Below are 23503 nucleotides of genomic sequence, written 5' to 3' on the forward strand. Positions count from 1 at the left end.
CCAATAATAATTAAATTACGTTTACAAAATAGTTAAGTCAACATGTTTAAAAAGTAATCTAATTATTTTACAATTGAGGTCCATTATCATTGATTCATCAATTAAAATTCATTATGCTTATACCATTTTTTTTATTATAATGACGTAAATATACGTAATATTTTAAAATTTAAAGATTAAATAAAAACTAGACCTCAAACGAAGTAAGAAAAATATTTTTCCCAAAAATAAAATTTAAACAAACGAAGTGGAGAAAAATAAAAAATTTTTGACCAAATTTCGATTTCCACCGAGCGGCGATCCAAATTTTGCAAATCCATTTAAACGACCGTTGTCACTTTGTAAGAGACGAAACTTGCAAGAGAAGCAGTAGGCTGCGACGGGAAAGAACTCTTCACCTCTTCTTCTCAAACTCGCCATGGATTTGGACCCAGATGAGGTTTTCAGAGACGACGATGACGATCCCGACAATCCACTCTTTCAGGTTTGTACAATACAATAACATCATGCATGTATTTCTTCTTCTTACTCCATTTCCTTAGTTCCATTCCGTTTTTCTCTACTTAATTTGGTCAACAGGAAAGGGAGTCGACGAAGGAATTGGCGGTTTACTTGGTGGATGCTTCCCCTAAAATGTTCAGCACGACTTGCCCCTCCGTGAGTTCTTTTTCCACTCTTTTTGTTCCTCTTGCTGGCTTCTACTTTGATTTTCTCTTTGTTTCAATCTCCTTGCTGAAGCTTATTGTGATTCTGTAATGGCTGGACACGCTCTTCGGATTTTATCAATTTCTTTAGCTTGAAGTGAGCGTTGTTTTAGGTATTTAGGCGAAAACGACTTGATAGGGTGAAATCCGGTAGTGATGGTTAAAGTCTCTGTTCTATTCTGTAAGTGCATGTTTGGAAGTGAGTTGGAATGAGTTAAAATTACTTTTTTGACATTTTTAAAATGAGTTTGAAATACATGCATCACTCAAAATTAATTTAATTTAATATTTAATTTTACGTTGTTAAATGCAATTTTCATATCATCAAAATGAGTTATGAATGATTGGAAAATATGTTTAAGATTGATTTTGAAAATGACAATTTCTTCTGAATAGTGAGAGGTGACGTTTGGCTAAGAGAGCAAAAAAGGAAAAGGAGTTTTGTTGCTTGATCGTTTCTGAGTACCTCAACTGTTGCGTAGAAAAATTTTCATTACCTCATTCGTGCCGTGCTTAGTGTAATGTTGTCTTCCATGGCGCATATGAAGAATCTTCTTAATATTCTTCATTTTGGATTTTGATAATTGTCTCTTGTTCGTTACACGGTCTAAAGATTTCAAGAATACTATCACAGTAGGATGATAAGTTTAAAAGTCATCTTATGATGTTCCTTTGTGATTATTCCAAGTAAATTTTGTTTTTATGCTTCATTGAGTATGCTGGATTTCTGTTGAGAATGTTAATAGGGAAATATTAGTGATATACTGATATTATTAGGATATTGTGAAGATATGTTTGTCATTAGCTAGGAAGGTTATGAAGAATGATGATGGGTAGAGTGAATTAGGGGGCTAGAGGTTGCAGAGTTTAAATAGTAGTTTTCTGTGAGAGTCCATTTCCAGACCTTTCAATCTGTTTGGGGTATTGTAATTTTTCTTCATAATTTTAACACACTGCGCTGTTATTTTCTTTTTTTGATTTCTAGCTCTTATTAGACTCTTGCTCCATGCTTAAAGTGCTTCATGGTTTCTGAAGAATTATTTATTTTCATATCCAGTATGTGCTATTGATGAATGAAATGTGCATATCCAGTATGTGCTGACTGCTCAATGCTACATGTGCTGACTGCTCAATGCTACATTTTTGGCTTCCAGGAAGATCAAAAGCAAGAAACCCATTTTCAAGTTGCTTTGAGCTGCATTTTGCAGTCATTGAAGACGCAGATCATTAACAGAAGCTATGATGAAGTTGCTATATGCTTTTTTAACACAGTATGTTGGCCTAAAACCTGACTTGTTTTTACTTAGATTTCCTTTGTGGATTCAAGAGTATTTGACCTGTTGGAGGTCTACCTTGGTTTTTGGTTAATTTAGCATGAAAAGAAACAATATGGTTATATTGATGGGAAATTAATAATCTCATAGATTATAAGGAATTAGAAAAAAAGTGAGGAGTGAGAGCCAAATCCCAAACCAAGGAAGATAATGGACAACTCTTTCAAACAGTATGAAGATCACATAGGCTGTAACTATTGAATTAGGGATATACTTTTCACCACGATAGGCTTGTTAGGGTGTTAATATAATATTGAATTTACCATGACCGAAGAACTTGAGCTTTTGGGTTGATGGTGATTTAACAAAGCATTAGAAGTTTTGAGTTCGAACCCTGTAAGGTCATTTTCTCTCCAATTAATATTGAATTCCACTTATTAAGCCTTTGACAAATTTCAAGCTGACAAGTGAGGAGAGTGTTAGAGTATTGATATAATATTAAATTTACCACAACCCAACAACTTAAGCTTTTGGGTTGATTGGTGATTTAATAAGGCGAACAAAAAAAAACATTGTCAAGAAAGATATTTACAGCTTTTTCTATATCATCAAAGATTCTATTGTTTCGTTCTAACCAAGATTCGAAAAAGGAAGATTGCATCAATTGTAGGTGGAGTATTCTTCTCCTTTTTGAAAGGGTAATCGACCATGGATGGCTCCACAAAACTTTGATACTTTTTGTGAAAGCCACTTTCTGATGGAGAGTCACTAGGAGGGTCACACAAAACCTGTTAGCAAAGTGGCATCTAAGGAAAACGTGGCCAAGATCTTTAGGACATTCTCTGCAAATAATACAATGGGAAGGGGAAAGGGCTGGGTTGCACAACCTGCGGATTTATTTTTTAAACAAAAAAAGCAGCTTCAATTTTGTCGATAAGAAAAATTATACAAAAAAGGTAAATCTCATAAAACCAAGGGGTCACAAAAGGATATCTTGCTAAGGGGCTTTATTCACCTTTCTCATCCTACCTTAGTTATTTATTTATTTATTATTATTATTATTTAATTTTAATAAGAAATAAATTTCATTGATGTATGAAATTTACAAAAGATGGGCGAAAGTCTCGGGTCAATGGAGTTACAAAAGAATTCTCTAATTGGTCAAGAGGGTAGAGAGATTGTAAGAGTAATAGAAAAATATATATTTGCACCAAGTCATAGCAAGATAGATAATATTTGCAAAAAAACTATAAAAAGTGCTTCCCTTTTCATTAAAAATTCGATTGTTCCATTCCTTCCACGTGGTCCATTAGAATCGTATAAGATGCATCCACACAATACTTACCTCAATCTAGAGTTTTTTTGTTTTTTGTTCCCCCTCCCCCCACTTTTTTTTTGTCTTCCTCTTGTAATTATGCTTTAATTGGGAATTGATTGGAATGTGTGATTCAGTTTATGACATCTAGTGCTTTTACATTCCAATTTGTGCCATCCAGTTTCCTTCCTTTTCTAATTGAAGAAAATATGACCTGCATCTTATGTTCTTGAATGTAGTCATGGTCAAGTATTCCAAAAGTATTCTATTCATGGCATGCCAAAAATTGAAGCCTAATTTATTTATTTATTTTTTTCCTGATTTGAATTCTTTCTAGAGGGAAAAGAAGAATTTGCAGGATCTAAATGGTGTCTTTGTGCTTAATGTCAATGAGCGAGAAGATCTTGATCGACCAACAGCAAGGCTTCTAAAAACCATTGATGGCATAGAGGGTAACTACATAAGTTACTTATGTTGTTGGGGCATAGGGATAACTAGTTGATGTAGTAAGTGAAATAGGAGATTGCTTTGTGACTTTTGTTAATGTTTGTTGTTAATTAGTTTGCCAATCGCTTTCCACTAATTGTTGGATTAGTTATTTTGTTAGTTTGTTAGTTAGTCAGCTCGTTGATATCATCTATATTTAGAGGTATAAGCTCTTATATTTGCAGGGATTTGATATCTAGTAAATAATTAGAGTAACTTCAGCAAAAGGAAAATATGAACAGCAAACTATCAAATTCATGGATATGCTTATATCTACAAAAGAATATAACGAAGTATGGTACCTCCTCTATCAAGGAAAAATATATGTGAAATTTTCTTTTTGCACAAAACTTCGGTTTTGCTGATTTTCCCCATGTGATATAGCCTAAAGGATAAAAAGAGAGAAATCTCCAATAATAAAATGAAAGTCTTTATTATTGAATCGAATGTCATCAATACATGAAGACAATCCCTCTATTTATAGAGAATTGGAATACATACTAATTCTAATCCTAATCAATTAAGAATTTGATCAAGATATCCTAATTTATCCTAAACCTACTACATCAATCTGTACCTTGGAGACGAATTAAGTAGAGTTATTTCATGACTTAAAGCTACAACATGATTTACCCAAAAAAAAAAGACAAAAAAGAAAAAAAAGTAGGATTTGTGTTGTTTGATTACAATTTCTTTTTAGTCTTTTGTTTTCAAAAACTTTGATTGTTTCCTCACAACCTTTTGTCTTTCGTTTTCACATTTCTTAAAAAAACATTTTAGTTCTTTACCCAATTCGAAAAACAAAAACAAGTTATTAAAAACAACTTTTGTTAAGTTTTCAAAACTTGACTCTGTTTTGAAAAAGTAACCAATCAAACAAAGAAACTCATAGGTAGTTGTGCTTAGATGCTTAATTTAAAAAAAAAACAGCCTAAAGTCAAATGGCTATCAAACGAGACTTTTAACTTTCTTGTTTCTTTGCTAATTTTGGAATGGTCAAGTACTGTGAGCATGACTGAGAGAGGAGGATACTGCTTATGGATTTGCCATATTTGGTAGAAATATTCATCATTGTTTACGCTGTTACCGGAGAATGGAGATTACTGTTTTAGATGGTCGATGATTTTCCCTGGATTTTTAATAGAAGTATATCTGATTCTTTAATGCAATCATCAATATCTTTGCAGAAGTATTTATGAAAGAGATTGGAAGTCAGTACGGTATTGTTTCAGGTTCTCGTGAGAACTCTCTTTACAATGCTTTATGGGCAGCGCAAGCACTGCTGCGGAAAGGGTAGTACATTGCTATCACAATTGAAAACTTGTTTATTCTGTATATTTTCTTACTGATCTAGAAAATATAGTACAATTGGTGGAATATCAACCCCAACCCCCTACCTCTTCCTCCACCCATCACTGACACACAAAAGAGAAATGCTATCTTGATGTTTTCACAAACAATTTTTTTCAGATCTGCAAAGACAATTGATAAGCGGATTCTTTTGTTTACAAATGAAGATGATCCGTTTGGAAGTATCAAAGGTGCTACTAAATTTGATTTGATAAGAACTACATTACAGAGGGCTAAGGTAGGTGCATTTGTTTTTAATGCTTGATATTTGTGGGTTTTGGTTGTGGAAGTACATTCACTGAGAGTTATCTGTTTCTCTTTTCCAGGATGCTCAAGATCTCGGCATTTCAATTGAACTTTTCCCGCTGAGTTGCCCTAATGAGCAGTTTAATCTCTCTCTTTTCTATGCTGTATGTGTATCTTCACAGTTGATATCATAAGGATGTAAATGATATTATGTACATCATTTTACCAACTGATTGAATATTTTGGATTCTAGGATTTGATTGGACTAGAAGGGGGGGAGCTTGCTCAATTTTTGCCTTCGGCAGGAGATAGGTATGTTCCGTGCCTATTTCTAATTGGTAGTTGGTATTTTTCTGAACAATTTTGATATTGTGATGAGTACATCATGGGAGAAGATTCTCTTTACTTCTAAATTACAGCAAACGGTCAAATGGTAGATTATTTTGTTTGCGTTGATGCTAGTATGTAATACTATCATTTCCTTTGATCTTCCAGTTTTACAAAGTTGGATGAGTATTTAAGGATAGGGATACCTGTAGAGGACCTAACAACGTCATGAGAAGATGAGGTACCTATAGAATTTTGGATACATATGATAATCCTCAGACTAATTGACTCGAGTATAGTTTCAGTGAGAATGACAAAATCTAAGCATCAAACTTGCACAAGGTATCCTTAACTAAGTTTGGGAACTCGGACCTCTAACATTTGAGAATAATCAGCAAGGACTCTAACCCCTCAATAAAACCTCCTTTTGAGCTTGCTTCTGATCCCTCATAATTGACCAAGCTATAGAAGTTCCTTTGTTCTCTTTTACCCCTGAGTCTCTTCAAATTTGCTCTGCCTTCCTGAGTGTCTTAGTAGGCAGAATGAGAATGAGGGGAAGTTAAGTCACTCAACTGGCTGGCAAAGCTGGTCCAAGATCAGCTAAGGAAGTCCAAACTTCCAACTTATCAAAAACTGCTGTTACCCTTCACTCCCTCCACCAACTTCCTCCTAAGTTTTCCTAGAAAAGGTGACTGATGTAGTAAAGAAGAATTTCGCTAGGGAGAGGGATCTATGAATTTGTAGGACTATCTATGTCTTACTTTTACAACTCTCTTGCCCATCCCTCATTTCTCTAACTCTCTCTATTTACAACTTCTTTACCATCAAGTAGTTACCATTATGCCAGCACCACTTATATCCTATTAACACTCATAATATTTCAATTTGAATATTCCTAACAAAATTCATTCTATAATTGAAGTTTAACAACTCTGTCATTATTTGCGTTCAGTGGTGTAGCCTACCTTTGGTGGCTGGAGTTTTCTCCTCTGCTTTAGTAAATTTATGGGAAAAATATCTTTTTGGTCCCTGTATTTTGAGTTTAGTTTCTATTTGATCCCTAGGTTTCAGAATGTTATACTTTTAGTCCTAAATTTTAAGTTTGATTTCAATTTAGTTCTTAAATTTAAGAATGTTACGATATTCAAAATGATACTTCTAATTGTGCATAGAATCGGTATCAGATATAGGTACGTCCAGAAACGTGACAGGCACGTGATTTGGAGTATCTGATTTTTTATTTTTACTTTTTATTTTTATTTTTTAGTTTTCAAATACGCATATCTGCTACTAGATACGTGAAGGGATACATTGGGTCATTTTTTTTTCAAATTTAAGCCTAACCACTTAAAAAACCTAACCCACAACCCATTTCATTTAAAAGTCCACTTAAATCTAGCAATCCAAAACTAAAATGATAAAAACAATAAAGAATAAAAATATAAAAAAATTAAAAGAAAAAATCCGAAACGTAATTAAATCTTCATTCCTCTCTTCTCTCACTATCTAAATCATGATTCACTCCCTTTTCATCCTCAACTTCATTCTCAACCACCACTCGATGCTGTCGGATTTTTTTTTTTCAATTTTCACTCTCTTCTTAAATCTTAATAAATATTATAACAATTATTGGGCTTCATCATATATATAAAGTAACGTCTCTTCAACATATTTGTATCTTAATATTTTAGTAACTGTATGTATGTCTGTGCTTCTTATTATCCTTAAGTTGAGATTTGAGTTTTGTTTCAATTTGGTCTCTAGGTTGCTAGATTTACACTTTTTAACTTTGAATTTTCACTAAATACTCATTTTCAGTCTTTAGTATTAATGAATATTAATTAATTGAAAGAAAAAATTATGAAGTGGTATTTTAAATTTAATTTTAATAGCGTTTAAAACTAGGGAAACTTAATTAATTATAAATTGTTTTTAAAAAATTTCATTAAATTTAATTTTCAGTCCTAAACGTTAATGCCTATTAATTAATTTAAAATTATTATGGGGGACTAAACTTGTAATTTTACTTTTCAAACCAACAAATACACCAATATAAAAAATCTTTGATTTATTAATAATAAAAATAACAGGGTACATTAATTTCTTTTGTTTAATACGAAAAATAAATCATAATTATTGGTCGAATTTGAAAAACCATTCACATAATTATTGATATCCTCATGTGTTAGGTAAATATTCCAAAAATGATGTTCTATATTATGTGCAATGCACATCAGCCTCATCAACGGGCTCGAGCCTAAAGGCCAGCCCAAAGTCAACATTTGACCGGCCCAACCAAGCGTAGCCCAACCCAGCTTGTTTATTCCTTGCATTGGGTATGGATCACCATTTTGATAATCGGATTGGCCCATGGGTCGGCCCGTTTGAGCCATATTTGGATCGGCCTATTGAGCCAACCCAATGAGATTATCATTGAACCAACTCAAATATGTATACATATGTATGATATTGGTTGAATCATAATTATTGGTCGAATTTGAAAAACCATTCACATAAATCATGATTATTAGTTGAATTTGAAAACCAACCCAAATAAATTATTGGTCGAATTTGAAAAACCATTCACATAATTATTGATTAACACAAATATTCTAGAAATGATGTTCTATATTATGTGCAATGCACATCAGCCTCATCAACGGGCCCAAGCTCAAAGGTTGGCCCAATGTCAATGTTAGCCTAGCCTAGCCCAACCTGTTTATTTCTTGGATTGGATATGGACCACCATTTTGATAATCAGGTTGGCCCATGGGTCGACCAGTTTGAGCCATATTTGGATCGGTCCATAGGGCCAGCTCAATTAGCTTATCATTAGACCAACTCTGTATACATATGTAGAAATTTTCATATATTATATTATATATATTAAAAATGTAAATTTTTAAAATTCTTTTTTAAATACACTTAATTATATTGTAGTTTTTAGTTAACATTAATTTTTTAAAGTGTTAAAAACTAATAAAACTTCTCAAGACAATTAAATACTAAATAAAACCTTATAATATCAATAATTTTATCTAAAAAATGTAATAAAAATATGAAATAAATTAAATAAAATACAAATTTAATAAATTTTAATAATGTTTCTTTAAGAAAATCTAAAATATACATATATTTCTTAATAATTAAATAATTAATATTTAATGGGCTAATCCAGTGGGTTGGCCCACGCTCAACCCAAACTCGGCCCAAACTTTGATCCAAAGAGCCAAGCCGAAGGGTTTGGTCATGGGCTTGGTTATTGAAGATTGGGCTGGTCCGATCCAAGCCTAAACAATGCTTTAGGCCCTTGGGCTTGGACTTGGGTCAAGCTTGGGCCTTCACTTTTTAGGGCCGGCCCGGCCCAATGATGAGGGTGAAATGCATATTTGTCAATTTACTATTTTATTAACAATATAGTGGCAATAATGCGTGATGTACCTTTGTAATTTTTTTTTTTTTCTATTTGGTCCCTAAATGATATATATTCCCCTCCCCCCCCCCCGAAGTTTCCTATACTCAGACTGTTGGTTTGTGTGTTTTTGGTGCATGGGGCATAGTTTATTTATTTATTTATATTTTTATGCTACAGTTCTTTTGGTTCTTTCTTGGTGTAACTGTTCTCCCCTTCATCACAATTGCTATTATACTCTCTTTTCTGATTGGAGTATTTGTAATTTCATACTGTCTATAAAATTGTTTCTTATCCAAAAAAGATAGTCTCTGTGCTGTGAGATTAATATGGATGCCTCTTATGGTATACTTGCCTTCATCTCTTGTAAAATTCACATCCTTTAACTGTCTCACGTGTCTCTCCCACTTGTTTTCTTATCAACCATAAAATCAGATTACAAGATATGAAGGATCAACTGAAGAAACGAATGTTCAAGAAACGTATAGTCAGGAGACTCAAATTGTCTATCACCAATAAATTGTCAATTGATGTTAATAGTTATGCATTGATTCGTCCCACCCTTCCTGGTACCAGCATTCTGCTATATTTTGGTTGGAACATTTTCTTATGCATGTTTGTGGCTTTAATACTTGAGATTTCTTCCCTCGTCTTGATTTATAGGAGCAATCACTTGGCTTGATTCTATCTCAAATCGTCCACTGAAGGTAACAATATCCTATTTAATTTTCACTATTCTGTTGTACAGGTGCGAGTTGGTCATCTATTCAAAAAAAAAAAAAAAAGAAAAAAGAAAAAAGGAGAATATTAAAAAAAAGTTGGTCATCATTGTATTTTATCATACCTTGAGACAAAAGGATCAATTTAAAATTTTCTCAATGGCTTTTGAGAATAGATTGAATCTGATCTTGCTTCTAAATCCTTCTTACTTCCTCAGTAGTGAACTATGCACTTTTTTGGCACTCAATTATACCTTAGGTGTTTTTTATGTTTCAGCATGGAGGACTTGTAAGAATCATCTCATCTGTATGCCTACACCTCTCAAAGTATATTATGACTTATGAGGGATCAATTGTGGAATATAAGATTGATTAAAAATCTTGGAAATACATTGCCAAGGGAGGTTTTGGTAGCTCTGGCCTCTCCAGTTACCAGTACTCACAAAATGCTAAAATATAAAGGAAGGCTTTGACAAGAAAGAGAGGAAGGTTTGGTAATAGCATTTCATGCTAGTGAACTTGCTCTTTGTTGGCTGACAGGTCTCAGGTGACCTATCACAAGCAAACACACAAAATATAAGAACCAAGCTCTTTAATAGGCTTGGAATTATACCTCCTAGGATAAGTTCTATGCCAAAATGCCCAAACTAATTGAATGGCCATGCAAGGGATCCCCCGTTCAAAATACACCCTCCCCACAAACAGACGATTTCAAACTGCTACTTAATTGAGGCCCACAAGCACACACCTCCCTCCTTGCATAGGTGAATCGTACTTGAGGCTTTGTATCCATTTCAATAACTTTTTTGAAACTCAACCTCTGCTCCGGAACAACCAGAACTAGAGAAGATTCAGCTTTCAAAACCCATAAATTCAGAGTACGTTAAGAGCTATCAAATTAGTTGTTGTTTTCTCAAGTGACTGTTATTAGAGAAGATGACAAGGACCAATCTAATAAAGTTCTGACATGGATGTGTCTTCAAGAAGGGGATTGCTGTAGGATTTTGTTTTCATAGAAGTATGACCATGTGTAATTTGTAAAGAAACCGAAAGTTTGGCCTGCGTTTCAAAGTTTTTTTGATGTTGCAGTTCTGCAGCGGAATTATCTAATTGAAACCATGCAAGTGCTATATCAAGGTTGAGATGAATAACTTTTTGATGTTGCCTCCATTGAAGTATTACACTAGGTCCCTGAAAAAATGAATAATGTCTTTTTCCATACATTTCCCCTCTTAGTTTTGGGATAAAACTGCTATCCCATCATTTTCTCTAATACTTGGGCAGGTTAGTCATGCCTCGTAATAGTAACGATGAAAGCTACTCTCTTTGAAATTAGAAGGATATACTTCTATAGGAGTTCTGCACTAGTACCAAAATTAAGGTTTAGCTGTTTAAAAATGTGACTTGCTGTAAAATTAATGCTATTCCTGCTATATTCTCTGCCTCTCAATAAATAGATTGCTTTCAGTTTTTTTGCTAGCCTGACTTTTTTAATGCTGGTGATGCTGAGTGTCACAATCGCTCTTTCAGAAGCTTCTCTTAGCGATTGTGCGGCACTTGTTCCCGCTCACGAACAAGCTAGCCAACTCGAATACGGACTGCCGATGGCACACCGAGTGCCTCTTGCAACCTCTACCCCCGTTTGAGGGAAAACGGTTTTAGAAAACGGGTTTATAGAAAAGGTTTTCGTAAGAAGATTTGTGAGTGTGAATAAAGAAAGAAAGATTGTAGTAGACTAGAAAGCAACAAGCAACAACAACGGCTTTATAGAGTACTACTCCGGGTATGAGGAAGTGATGGTTAGTCTTATCCCCATATAGTGCATTCTGAACAAAAAGCCAACTGGCGCCCTTGCATATGCAAAAGGGCGAGTGGTCACTTACAATGAAAATGTAAAGAAAGCAAGCTAACTAAACTAATACAATACAGGATATGAAAGTATGCTAGAAGGGGATTGGATTGGGCATGCGGCCATGGGCAACAGGCCCTGGACAAACATGACCGTTACATTCTCCCCCACTTAATTGGTTGACGTCCCCGTCAACCGACCTTGTTCAAAACCTGCGATGGCTGGAGCTGCATTCTTCAAGTCTTCGGCCCGCTCCCAACTGATCTCTTCGTCGGGGAGATCCTTCCATTTCACTAAGAACTCTGTCAGTTCTCGTCTGGGTCTTCCACTACGGCGCGTACGTTTACCTAGGATTTGTGCCACTTCTTTCTCAGCAGAACTCTTCATCGTGACCGGTGGGCGCCTTAGCATGTTTCGCTGTTCATCCTCGGGTTCGGGGTGATAGGGCTTCAGGAGACTCACACGGATGACAGGATGAATCTTCATCCATGAGGGTAACTGAACCCTATATGAGGTTCTCCCGACCTTCTCAATTACCTCCACTGGACCTTCATATTTCCTTACTAGCCGTTGGTCTCTCCGGCCTCGGAAACGAAACTGTTCCGGTCGTAGCTTGATCAGGACCTTGTCCCCAGCTTGAAACTCAAGGGCCCTCCGCTTCTTACCAGCCCATTTCTTCATCCTCCTTGAAGCTCTTTCTAGGTAGGCGCGAGCTATCTCAGAGGTTTTGCTCCACTCTTTAGTGAAGTTATGTGCCTGAGGACTTTTGCCTGCATAAGGGTGGTCCACCAAGTGTGGCCTGAGTGGCTGTCTACCGCACACTTCGAAGGGCGTTTTTCCGGTCGCGGAACTCTGCTGGCTATTGAAGCTGAGCTGAGCCATATCTAACAACTCGTCTGACTGTTTCCGACGCTCAGCCAATTCTGGCGGGGCCATCTGATATGCATTCTTGGCCGGCGGCTTTGCCCCTGGCAACAACTCAATCTCATGGTCAATCCCCCTTCGTGGGGGTAAGGACTTGGGCAAGCTTTTCGGCATGACGTCCCGATACTCTTCCAAGACAAATAGAACGTTTTGGGGGATCTCCTCTTCAGTGGACTCAACCGATTCTATCGGGATGGCCATGAACGTGGGTTCGTCGTGGGCCAGGCCCCTTTTCAATTGGAGGGCTGAGATCATTCTCACCCCATTTGGCCGCTTGATACTGGCTTGGACTACGGTCGGTGTAGATCCGGTAATGACTAAGCATTTGGCGAGGGGCACTGGTATGACTTTATGTTCAAGTAGGAATTCCATCCCCAGTACCACATCGAAATCATCCATCTTGACAATCACGAAGTCAACGAGGCCCTTCCAGTCTCCTAACTTTACCGGAGTTCTCTTCGCTATCCCCGTAATCGGTAGGGCTGCGGAATTCACAGCTTTCATCTTCCCTGCATCTCTTTCCCAATTCAAGTTCAGGCGGCGAGCTTCCGTTTCCGCCATGAAGTTATGGGTAGCCCCAGAGTCAACCATAGTGGTTTTGGCAGATCTTTGGTTGACCCAAGCGTCCACATACATGAGACCTTTCTCTAGTGGCTCCGTCGCCTTTCCCATATTCTTCTGGAGTGCAGACAGAAATTTCAATGCCCCCATCCTGGGATTCTCAATTTCTGCCGCTGGCTCGGTTACCGTCTCCTCTAGTTCGGCCTCGTCTCCGGAGGTAGAGGCTAATGTGGCTTGAAAAGCATTGAACGCAGTTTGATTTGGACATTCACGCGCCCTGTGTGGCCCTCTACATATGAAACAAGACAGGGGGCGATTGTAATTGTTATGCTGTTGTGGCGGCCCCCGCCAGTTGTTTCCTGATCTCGGTTGGGATGATTTACGGTCCCCCCCTGTGTTCTTGTCTCCTCCCCCAGGTCTGGGAGGACTGGAACGGCTGTTTCTGTTTCCTCATTGAGGAAGTTGATTGCTTCCTCACATCTTGTGAGTCAGTGCTAAGGTCGTATAGCCGTTCAGCTGCCGCATAGGCAGAGGGGAGATCTGTACTCTCTGTTCATATAGTTTTGATTTCGCCCACGGTTTCAGCCCCTCCACAAAGCAAAAGACCTTGTCTTTTTCAGACATATCTCGTATGTCCAACATGAGTCCTGCAAACTGTTTTACGTAGTCCCTGATGTTACCTGTTTGCTTTAGCTCTCGGAGTTTTCGTCGAGCCAAGATCTCGACATTTTCAGGGAAGAACTGCGAACGAAGTTCTTGTTTCAATCTATCCCAAGTATCAATAGTGCAGCGTCCTTCCTGTATGTCTGTAAATCGTGATCTCCACCACAGTTTTGCATCTTCAATTAGATGCATCGTTGCTATTGTGACTTTCGACTCTTCAGTCACTGTGTTCGTCGCCTTGAAGTATTGCTCAAGGTCGAAGATAAAATTTTCCAGGGCTTTCGCTTCTCGCACCCCACAGAAGGGTTTCGGTTCTGGGATTTTTATTCGGCTTACTGCCATTGCTCCCCCAGGTGGGGCTTGGTTCCCTACCGCTCGGATGGTGAGATTCACCCTAGCACTCACATCCGCTATCTCGGCTCTGACGACATCCAGGGCCGATCGAAAGTCTTCAGATAAGTCGGTTACCATCTGAAGTATTGCTTTTTGGGAGCTGTCCAGCTCTTCGACACGCTCCTCTATGTGGGCAACAGAGCCCGAGGAGCTATCGCCTCGTTCAAAGCTGCCGGACCGTACTGTTTTGGTCTCGAGGGTCTCTACCCTCATCATCAATTCTCTGACGGGTAATCCGTCTAGGCGGCCTACCACCGCATCAATTCCATCGGCTTTCTCGGCAACTTCTTGTAGCCGAGTCTCAAGGAAACGAACATTATCTGGGACCTCTCTCAGGTAGAGCATTTGTTCTTCCATCTCTACCAATCTGTCCACATGGGACTTGTTCAGGTTCTTCGTCGCCGACATGATCACTGATCTTCCCTCTATAAGCCAACCCTGGCTCTGATACCAACTGTCACAATCGCTCTTTCGGAAGCTTCTCTTAGCGATTGTGCGGCACTTGTTCCCGCTCACGAACAAGCCAGCCAACTCGAATACGGACTGCCGATGGCACACCGAGTGCCTCTTGCAACCTCTACCCCCGTTTGAGGGAAAACGGTTTTAGAAAACGGGTTTATAGAAAAGGTTTTCGTAAGAAGATTTGTGAGTGTGAATAAAGAAAGAAAGATTGTAGTAGACTAGAAAGCAATAAGCAACAACAACGGCTTTATAGAGTACTACTCCGGGTATGAGAAAGTGATGGTTAGTCTTATCCCCATATAGTGCATTCTGAACAAAAAGCCAACTGGCGCCCTTGCATATGCAAAAGGGCGAGTGGTCACTTACAATGAAAATGTAAAGAAAGCAAGCTAACTAAACTAATACAATACAGGATATGAAAGTATGCTAGAAGGGGATTGGATTGGGCATGCGGCCATGGGCAACAGGCCCTGGACAAGCATGACCGTTACACTGAGCACTATTAACAAGTCAAATTTTGTTTTTGTTGGAATTATGCAGACAGAGATGTCATTCATTTGTGCGGATACAGGTGCATTATTTCTGGAACCTTCAAAGCGATTTCAGCTTTATAGAAAGTAAGTCTTATATACATTAGCCTTCCTTATTATTAAACATAAAGTTTCTTCCGGAAATTAATTCTCTCATTGCTAATTATTTTTTTTCCTTTGATTTGATCGAAGTAAGAAATATAATTATTGGCAAATTATCTTGCATATATATAAGCAAAATGAAAAAAATAAAATAAAATGAGAGAAGCTTTTTGTAGAAATTGCTAATTATTGGCAAATTATATTGCATGTTACTTTAAAGGGGTTGGGACTATGCAAAATTTCAAATTATTGAAGCAACGACATATATTGAAAGTGGAAAATATTTTTGCTTTTATTGCATGCCCAATACATTGTATATTACTTGGTGAATTTCTGTATAATAATTTTGCTCAATATCTAGTCAGGTAATTAAATTCTCTGGGGAGGAGTTATCTGAAATCAAGAGAGTATCTGCTGGACATCTTCGGCTTCTAGGTTTCAAGCCATTGAGTTGCTTAAAAGATCATCACAATTTACGTCCATCAACATTCTTATATCCTAGTGATGAGGTTACTCTGTCTTTTTCTCTTCCCCTTGCATCACATTTGTTGTGCTTTTATTTATATTCGTAGGTTTTTCAAAACTGTGAATTTAGGTGCTGTCTGCATACCATTCTTGATATTTCTCACATGTTTGTTTCTCTTACAATGAATGCCGTTGGCCACTTTCCTTCCTTATGACAACCACTCACATGCATAAACAATGCAACGGATATTACATGTGATGGTTTCCATGATCCTCAATATTTTTTTATACTGATTGAAAGGTGATCTGTTCAAATGTGCCATATCATCACTACCTAAAAAAATATTTATTTGGAATTTGACGGTAATGTAGGAACTGGGTGGTAGCACTTGCATCTTCATTGCCCTCCACAGGTCCATGGTGAAGCTCAATCGGTTTGTACATATAACCCCATCCTTACCTTATCTAATTGATGCCATACTTTTTCTCCATTGTTCCAAAAATCGTTCTGTCATTCATCTTTTATAGTAGTAAAATTTTTTTTTTTTTTTTTCTTCCTTGTTTTTTCCCTCTCACAGTAATTATAGTTGTATGATTGTCAACACGTACAACATACAAATGTTTTTGTGTGCCTGCAATAGTCCTTTGAGGCTTCAGTGCAAAGCACAAAGAAAAATGAGGGTATTTTATGTTTGAGAAATGCATAGAAAAATGTGAACACTTCTGTAGATATGAAAAAAATAATAATATTATGAATCAGCCCACAAGATAATGTAAATTTTAGAAAATTTATTGTACATAAAATGAGCATTTGTTAAGAGACTTTCATAGTTTATAAATAATGGCTTTCTTTTTAAAAGAAAAATGAAAAAGAGGAGTTTAGGTGCTGAGTACATGTGCATTGAGCATGCTTTTTCAAGACACTACAACATAGATGCGGCAAGATTGCTGTGGCAAACTTGTATGAATTTCTGCACATGTAAGAGTCCAGCACAAAACAGGGAAATGTACTGGATTATTTGAGAGGTCGCGCTGAGGCAAGTTTGATAAGGTTTATACTAATAACAACCAGTTTCATGTTGGATATCATGATTCATGAGGGAAGGCCAGTAGGGACTAGGGATAGAAGATTAATGAAGAAAGTAGTAGCTGCAAAGTCTCAGTTTTGAGAGATTCAAAATTCTTTTGATTCTACATTTCTATCTTGAAGTAAAGAATTGATTTCGCTTTTTGATTCTTTTGATTCTACATTTCTATCATGATTCTACATTTCTATCATGATTCTACATTTCTACATTTCCAGACTGAACACTTAGATAGTAAACAGAATGGATCTTGTTTGTTGAAAACTTTTAGGGCTAAAAAGATGAAATGGCCCGTTACCCTAAGACTCAGAGAAATTGGATGAAACTGTATCCCATGGGTTTACTACTTCCCCCGTGGAGTTAGGTACTTGTACTACGGATGGAAGTTGACCCGGATTATCAATAAGCTTGCAATTTATATTCTCACTTGTAACTCTTCACAAAATCATTCAAAAGTTTTGTTTCCTAGTCAAAGAAAAAAGATCTTCTGTTATGTTCTTCCCGATTGATGAAAGAGTAGTTAATGAGAACAAACCTTTTTAGAACATTGATTCAAGCTATTGCAAGTTTGTATGTGGGTGCAGCTTATTGACATTTTTTTCTCATCTCTTGTTTCTTCTTTATCCTTTATGAATAAATTTTAAGTTTGAAATTCCTTGTAATGTTCCATGCCTAACATTCTCTGGAAAAACTAGGAATGATTTATTTACACATCCATCTGTTGTGATATGTGGTTTGCCATGTATCCAACCAGAGATGTACCTTGTCCATTAAGTGTTGGCTTCTGTCACTGAAGTGAACGTTTAATTCTCATTTGTTATTGATAAATGGCAGATTTTTTAATTTTGTAATTGATGTGGGTCTGTGAAAATTATATCCTTTCTTTTTCCCAGTTTTGCAGTTGCGTTTTTTGGTAGTCCATCTCGCCCCCAGCTAGTTGCTCTTGTGGCCCAAGTAAGATGAAACTATCCTACCTTACTCAAAAGTTCTTACAATGAGGAATGCCTCATATAAAGTGCTGGTCCTTATTATTATGTTTTATATAAAAACTTCATTGATAAGAACATTGGATTACAGGAAATAATAGTTGTGATAATATGTACGATTTTCCTTGGGATGTCAATCACAAAATGACTAGCACTGTCGTAAATAAATGCACTGGGACAGATTGTTGAATTCATGATTTTTAGGACTTTTGTGCACGATATTTTAACAGCTATATTTCATTTTGTAGTAGCGTTTTCTGTAAAGCCGTCAGCAATCTAATGCATCTCTTTCATCTTATGTTACTCTTCTTTCTGCTTGCTCATCTAGGCTACCACTTTTTATTTGTGTTATTGATTTAATGGACGTCAGTCAGATCACTGAAGTTGAGAAGTTGTTTTCAAGCTCCAGAATGGAATTTGTTATTGTTGCATTTTGAAATTTTAGTTTTCACAAGGAAACAATCTCCCCAAGGGAATGGAGGGGGAACCCAAAAGAAACAACAAAACTCCAAAAATTATAAGAGCCTAGAAACCATTCAACTATTTAGAGGAACTAACTATCCAACCAACGGCAGAAGCTGCACCAAACTTAATGGAAAAAAGATTGAATATTCGGTATTATCAATTGTCTCTTGTTCTAACTTCTCAGTTCAATGCCCTTGTCTACTTGAAACATCACAGGATGAGATCATTACTGCTGGGGGACAGGTTGAGCCACCAGGAATGAACATGTTATATCTGCCTTATGCTGATGACATCCGACATGTTGAGGAGGCAAGAAAAATGTTTTAGTTAGAGTAGTTTTCTTGAAGTTGCTGCTATGCTAATTATATACTGTAATATGCTGCAGCTTCATCCGGATCCAGACATTGCACCTAGAGCGACTGATGATCAAGTAAAAAAGGCTGCTGCTTTAATGAAACGCATCGACTTGAAAGACTTTTCAGTTTGCCAGTTTGCCAATCCTGGTATGGTTACAGATGAATCTTGTAATTTCATACGAACCAGAAATTGAACTGGAAATGGATAGAAAATATTATTAATGTGAAAAAAAAGGGGAAATTTTCAAGTTTCTCAAGCACTTAGCTAAATATTATAAATTATGATAATCATATTCTCCTTTTCTTATAGAGGCGACAATAATTAATTTCAATTTTTATTGATGGAATTTATCCTTCCCTACCAAACAGGGAAGGTAGAATTTTATGTTGTCATGCTGCAACATAACTCTTATAGAATGCATGGTCCCCTAATTTAAATGCTTTTTTACCCCTTTCAAAATTTGGATTCTCGTTGCTTGAAGGTATCGCCAGTTTAGTCCAGGCCTAGTGAAATTGGTTTTGATGTTAGCCTTTTCGCTTTTATGTTGCGAGACATCTTTAATGGAAGACAACTTTCAGCCTTGCAGAGACATTATGCAGTATTGCAGGCTTTAGCCCTGGAAGAAGATGAGATGCCTGAGGTTAATGACGAAACAGTCCCTGATGAAGAAGGAATGTCTAGGTATGATGTATCGGTTTGTCTACCTCTTTTCTTTTAACTACTGCTTAATTGTATAATATATTGCTATTGCTAATCTTATCTGCTTTTAAGGCATTCTGTTTCTGCATGTGTTAGATGATATAATATTACATTTTCCTTCACCCATAGGTTTAAGCTTTTGGATCATTGGTGATTTAACGTAGTATTAGAGCAGGTGGTCCAAGAGGTCCTGTGTTCAACCCCAGAAATGTTATTTCCTCCTCAATTAATATTGATTTCCACTTGGTGGATCTTTAAATATATTTCAAACCCACAAGTGAGGAGAGTGGGGAGAGTGTTAGATGATATAATATTAAACTTGCCTTCATCAATGAGTTTGGGTCAATCAGTGATTTAATAACATGTTTTTGTTGTAGACCTGGGGTGGTAAAGGCATTAGAAGAATTCAAACTATCGGTTTATGGGGAAAATTACGAGGAGGAAGCTGAAAAAGAAAAAGTGAGTGAAGCTTCAAAAAAGAGAAAAGCAGTATCTGAGACTGCTTCTCAAAAGTGTAAGGAATATGACTGGGCTGACCTTGCAGACAATGGAAAGGTGAAACAACTCCATCTCTTCTTCCCCATACCTGTCTTCTTTTCGTCTCTGTAGGAAGGGGAATGGGTAGGGTCCACAGATTTATAACCTTGGAAATTTTTCAATGTAGCCGCCACGCCACGTCGTGGTTGCCTACTGCATGGTTAAACCAGAACTTTTTGTTTCTCTCGTTGCATGGTACAAAACCACCCACCACATTATTTCGACCTCTTTAAATGTTTTCTCCATGACTTCAGGTTTGGTTGAAACTTATATGCATAGTTAGGATGAATGTGATGTTCTCATGATCCTGCAGTATCGACGATATGAAAAAAATGTGGTTTGTGTTTTGCAGTTGAAGGAATTGTCGGTTGTCGAGTTGAAGTATTATTTGACAGCACATGATCTTCCTGTGTCTGGAAAGAAGGAAGCCTTGATAAGCAGGATACTATCACATATGGGAAAGTAATGCAGTTGAGACAAAATCCTTCACAGTCTTCTTCTATGCCTTGTAACATGTAGAATGAAAGAAATTTTTTGCTTCTTCTGGGATGGGGAACAAGATTTGTTTATTATCATTATTTTCTTTATTTTTGGAGAAAAGAAAAAGACTACTCTTAAGTTAGCTTAGGACACTTGCAAAGTACAAACTATCACGTTGCCAAGAAACAGAGGTCTGAACTGGTTTTGGAGCCATTTTAAAAAGTATTATGAGTGAAAAAAAATGGTTTTTATTTATTTTATTTATTTTTTTCTTCTAATTTAAATTGTGTTCATAGTTTCTTTTCTTGAATGACCTATATATATTATTTGGAAATATTAGTGGCTCCCTATTTTAGGGCTGGATTAATCTAAATATGTTTTAGCTCACTGTTTTGGATTTTTGGAGGTAGTCAATCTAATTAACAACTACTCGTCAGATTTTATTGAGGTAAAGATGGTTTGTTTTAACGAGGTGGTTAGGAGATTCTTTTTGCCCTTGTGTTTGTAATCGGGCAACTCACTGTGTAGCGAAATTCATTATGCAGTTGAGTTTTTATCCCATTTAGGTTTTTCTTTTTCCAATTCGAAAGCTCGTGGGAATTCTGTTTCCTTGGTTGGGTTTTAAACGTTATTAATGATGATTTTTCTGTTCTACCCTCCTCTGTGTGGTTGGTTTTTTTATCTGAAAAAATCGATCAACCTAACCCAATCCATGAGGTTTGAGTTGGGTTGGATTAAAAAAAAAATGAAAATTTTATAGGTTGAGTTGGTTCCTGAATTTATTATTAATTTAGTTTTTTTTTTTTTTTTTTTTGATTTATAACATAATTATTTATACATAAATTTTATTTAATTTTAATATTTTTTTGAATAATTTATTATTCAATAACTTTTAAAGATAGTTTCTTTGTACTTTAAAAAGAAAATTTTCATTATATAAATTAAAATTGAGTAATTAGTCTTTCTTCTACATATGGAAATAATTAAATTAATTTTTTTTATGTATTTACATTTTGTTTCTTTTTAGAATAAAATTTTAAACAAATGATTCAACTATCCCGAATCAACTCAACCCAAATATTTTATGGTTAGGTTGGGTTGGATTCAATTACAACCTAAATATTTGAGTTTGGTCTAAAAAATCTTTAACTCAATCCATGAACCTCCCTAGGTCGGAGTGTAATGAAATAGTTTTCATTTGTTTTGTTTTTGTTTTTTTTAAAAGGCTTCAATTTCATTTTATAGAATTTTAATGGGTAAAATATTTCCTAATTTTCTTTAAAGAAATTTAGTATACGTATTTTATTAAATCAAAATATGGAGGATTTTTGTATTGTCATTCCTTTAACATCATGGTTGAAAAGATTAATTCGTGGGATAAAATGGATCCTTTTTTTTTTATTTTAAAAAAAAATATTAAATGAGAAGAAACTTCCAACTTTATAGACTAAAATATGTATTTTGAGCGACAATTTGTAACAAGTTGCCAATAACATAGGAATGAAACAAATGGAAATATTGAATTCTTACGTAGCTTTGAAGAATAAATTCGTTAGAGAATAAATTTTATATTGGAAATTGGGACTAAAATAGATTACAGTAATATAAAATGTTGTGACAGTGTTCAAGTTTTTATGATAGATTACTTCCGACACTATTCTAGTTTTTATCTTGTATATTAATTATGCGATCAAAATTCTGCAGAAAAAGGTTGGTATGCTTTGAGAGTTTTAAATTAAAGGTTAAACTATAATTTCCCCTTAACATTACTATTTGTTTCAAAAATATACTTTCAAAAGTTGTAATATTACCTCTCAACTTTTATAAACATTTCAAAACTATTTTTGAAGTATAAATTTCGTTGAATTTTAAATAGAAATTAGAACTTAAAAATATATGGCGACAACCTAAAACGATATGGGGATCTAAATTTTCATTTGATAGCACATTTCATCACATAAAGTGATATTGCGATCTTGGTTAAAAAGGGGAAGAACAACCCAACTAAAGGGCAAACTTTCATGGGATTTACCATTATTCCAAATATTCTAGATAGTAGAATCTTATGAGATAAGAGCAAAATCTCAAAACTCTTGGATCTTAAGCAAGGCATAATTCCTTTTATTCTCAAAGGGTTTGCAGTCATCGTGGAAATTCCATTTTCCCTACGATTAGTATCTTCCTTAAGCAAGCTTTGAATCTACTAAAGTAGATGGATATGACAAAAGTGGATATTTATGAAGGGATGAAATAGAAAGATTTGACTCGAGAATAGGTGACTCTTTAAGAAGAGAAGTAAGAACTCAACGGTGATTATAACTATTCATTTTTAAGATTTATGCTCATTACTAAATTATTTTTCTTTGGACATGGTCTATTGAACTGTTGTGGAATCACTTTCTTTTTTGTTATTTTAGTTCAACGATTGTAGGGACAGAAGATCAAACCATTGACTTTTGAGATATCATCGATATCTTATTTGTATCCATTGAGCTTGCTAGCACGTTTTTTAGTGCTCTAGAATATGCATTTTATCTTTGTAAACACTAAGATTCAAAAGAGCCAAAATAACCTATTCCATTTACCGAAGAGATGTATATTACAAGTGTACAAGGGTTAACTTTAAGTAGGAGAAGGTAAGAAGACAATAAAGAATAATATGATATAAATATTTACAATAATAATACAATTAGCACTGTAACAATCCTAATCAAGTGAGGGATTCTTTTTCATTCTTTTGATGTAATGAAAAAGATAAATACTATATATTATATTTCACTTCTACTGGTCTAACTCTAGTATGACATACTTTGTAAGGATTGGATGTGCAATTTACATTTTTAAAGTGACCAAGAGTAACTAACTCTTATTTTAGAATTAAAGCTACAAAAGGACCTCCTTATCATAACACCATCATATAAAAATCATTCATAAATAACTAATGAACCTTCATAAAGACGAGTATAGGTCCTATCAAAACATCTTACGAGGTTAGATTAAAGACTCGTGTAATGAAATCATCAACATGAGTCAACATCCATATCATTTTGTTGCATTACCTGTCAAATGATTTTGCAGCAAGCAATTTAAAACACGATAAGCTTTTTTTTTC

The 23503-nt window shown here is 35.7% G+C and overlaps 1 protein-coding gene across 3 annotated transcripts; it reads left to right on the plus strand.

The window, feature by feature from the left end:
* Positions 1-205: 205 nt before the first annotated feature.
* Positions 206-20651, plus strand: KU70 (ATP-dependent DNA helicase 2 subunit Ku70-like protein). 3 transcript variants are annotated; one of them, XM_039043723.2, is made up of 20 exons: positions 272-484; positions 580-657; positions 1859-1975; positions 3631-3745; positions 4967-5072; positions 5250-5367; positions 5456-5539; positions 5629-5687; positions 9550-9683; positions 9778-9821; positions 15226-15302; positions 15679-15826; positions 16155-16216; positions 17761-17821; positions 18535-18627; positions 18704-18821; positions 19254-19356; positions 19752-19929; positions 20039-20165; positions 20264-20651. In XM_039043723.2, exons 1-20 carry the CDS (start codon positions 419-421, stop codon positions 20311-20313), a joined length of 1938 nt encoding a protein of 645 aa, XP_038899651.1. In that variant the 5' UTR covers positions 272-418; the 3' UTR covers positions 20314-20651. The 3 variants fall into 3 exon arrangements, with proteins under 3 accessions (XP_038899658.1, XP_038899663.1, XP_038899651.1); XM_039043730.2 differs by lacking the exon at positions 20039-20165 and having other exon boundaries at positions 206-484; XM_039043735.2 differs by lacking the exons at positions 19752-19929; positions 20039-20165 and having other exon boundaries at positions 270-484.
* Positions 20652-23503: the final 2852 nt, after the last annotated feature.

Source organism: Benincasa hispida, chromosome 1, assembly GCF_027475165.1.
Source record: "Benincasa hispida cultivar pf3 chromosome 1, pf3_genome.v1.1, whole genome shotgun sequence".
NCBI classification, from domain to species: domain Eukaryota; kingdom Viridiplantae; phylum Streptophyta; class Magnoliopsida; order Cucurbitales; family Cucurbitaceae; genus Benincasa; species Benincasa hispida.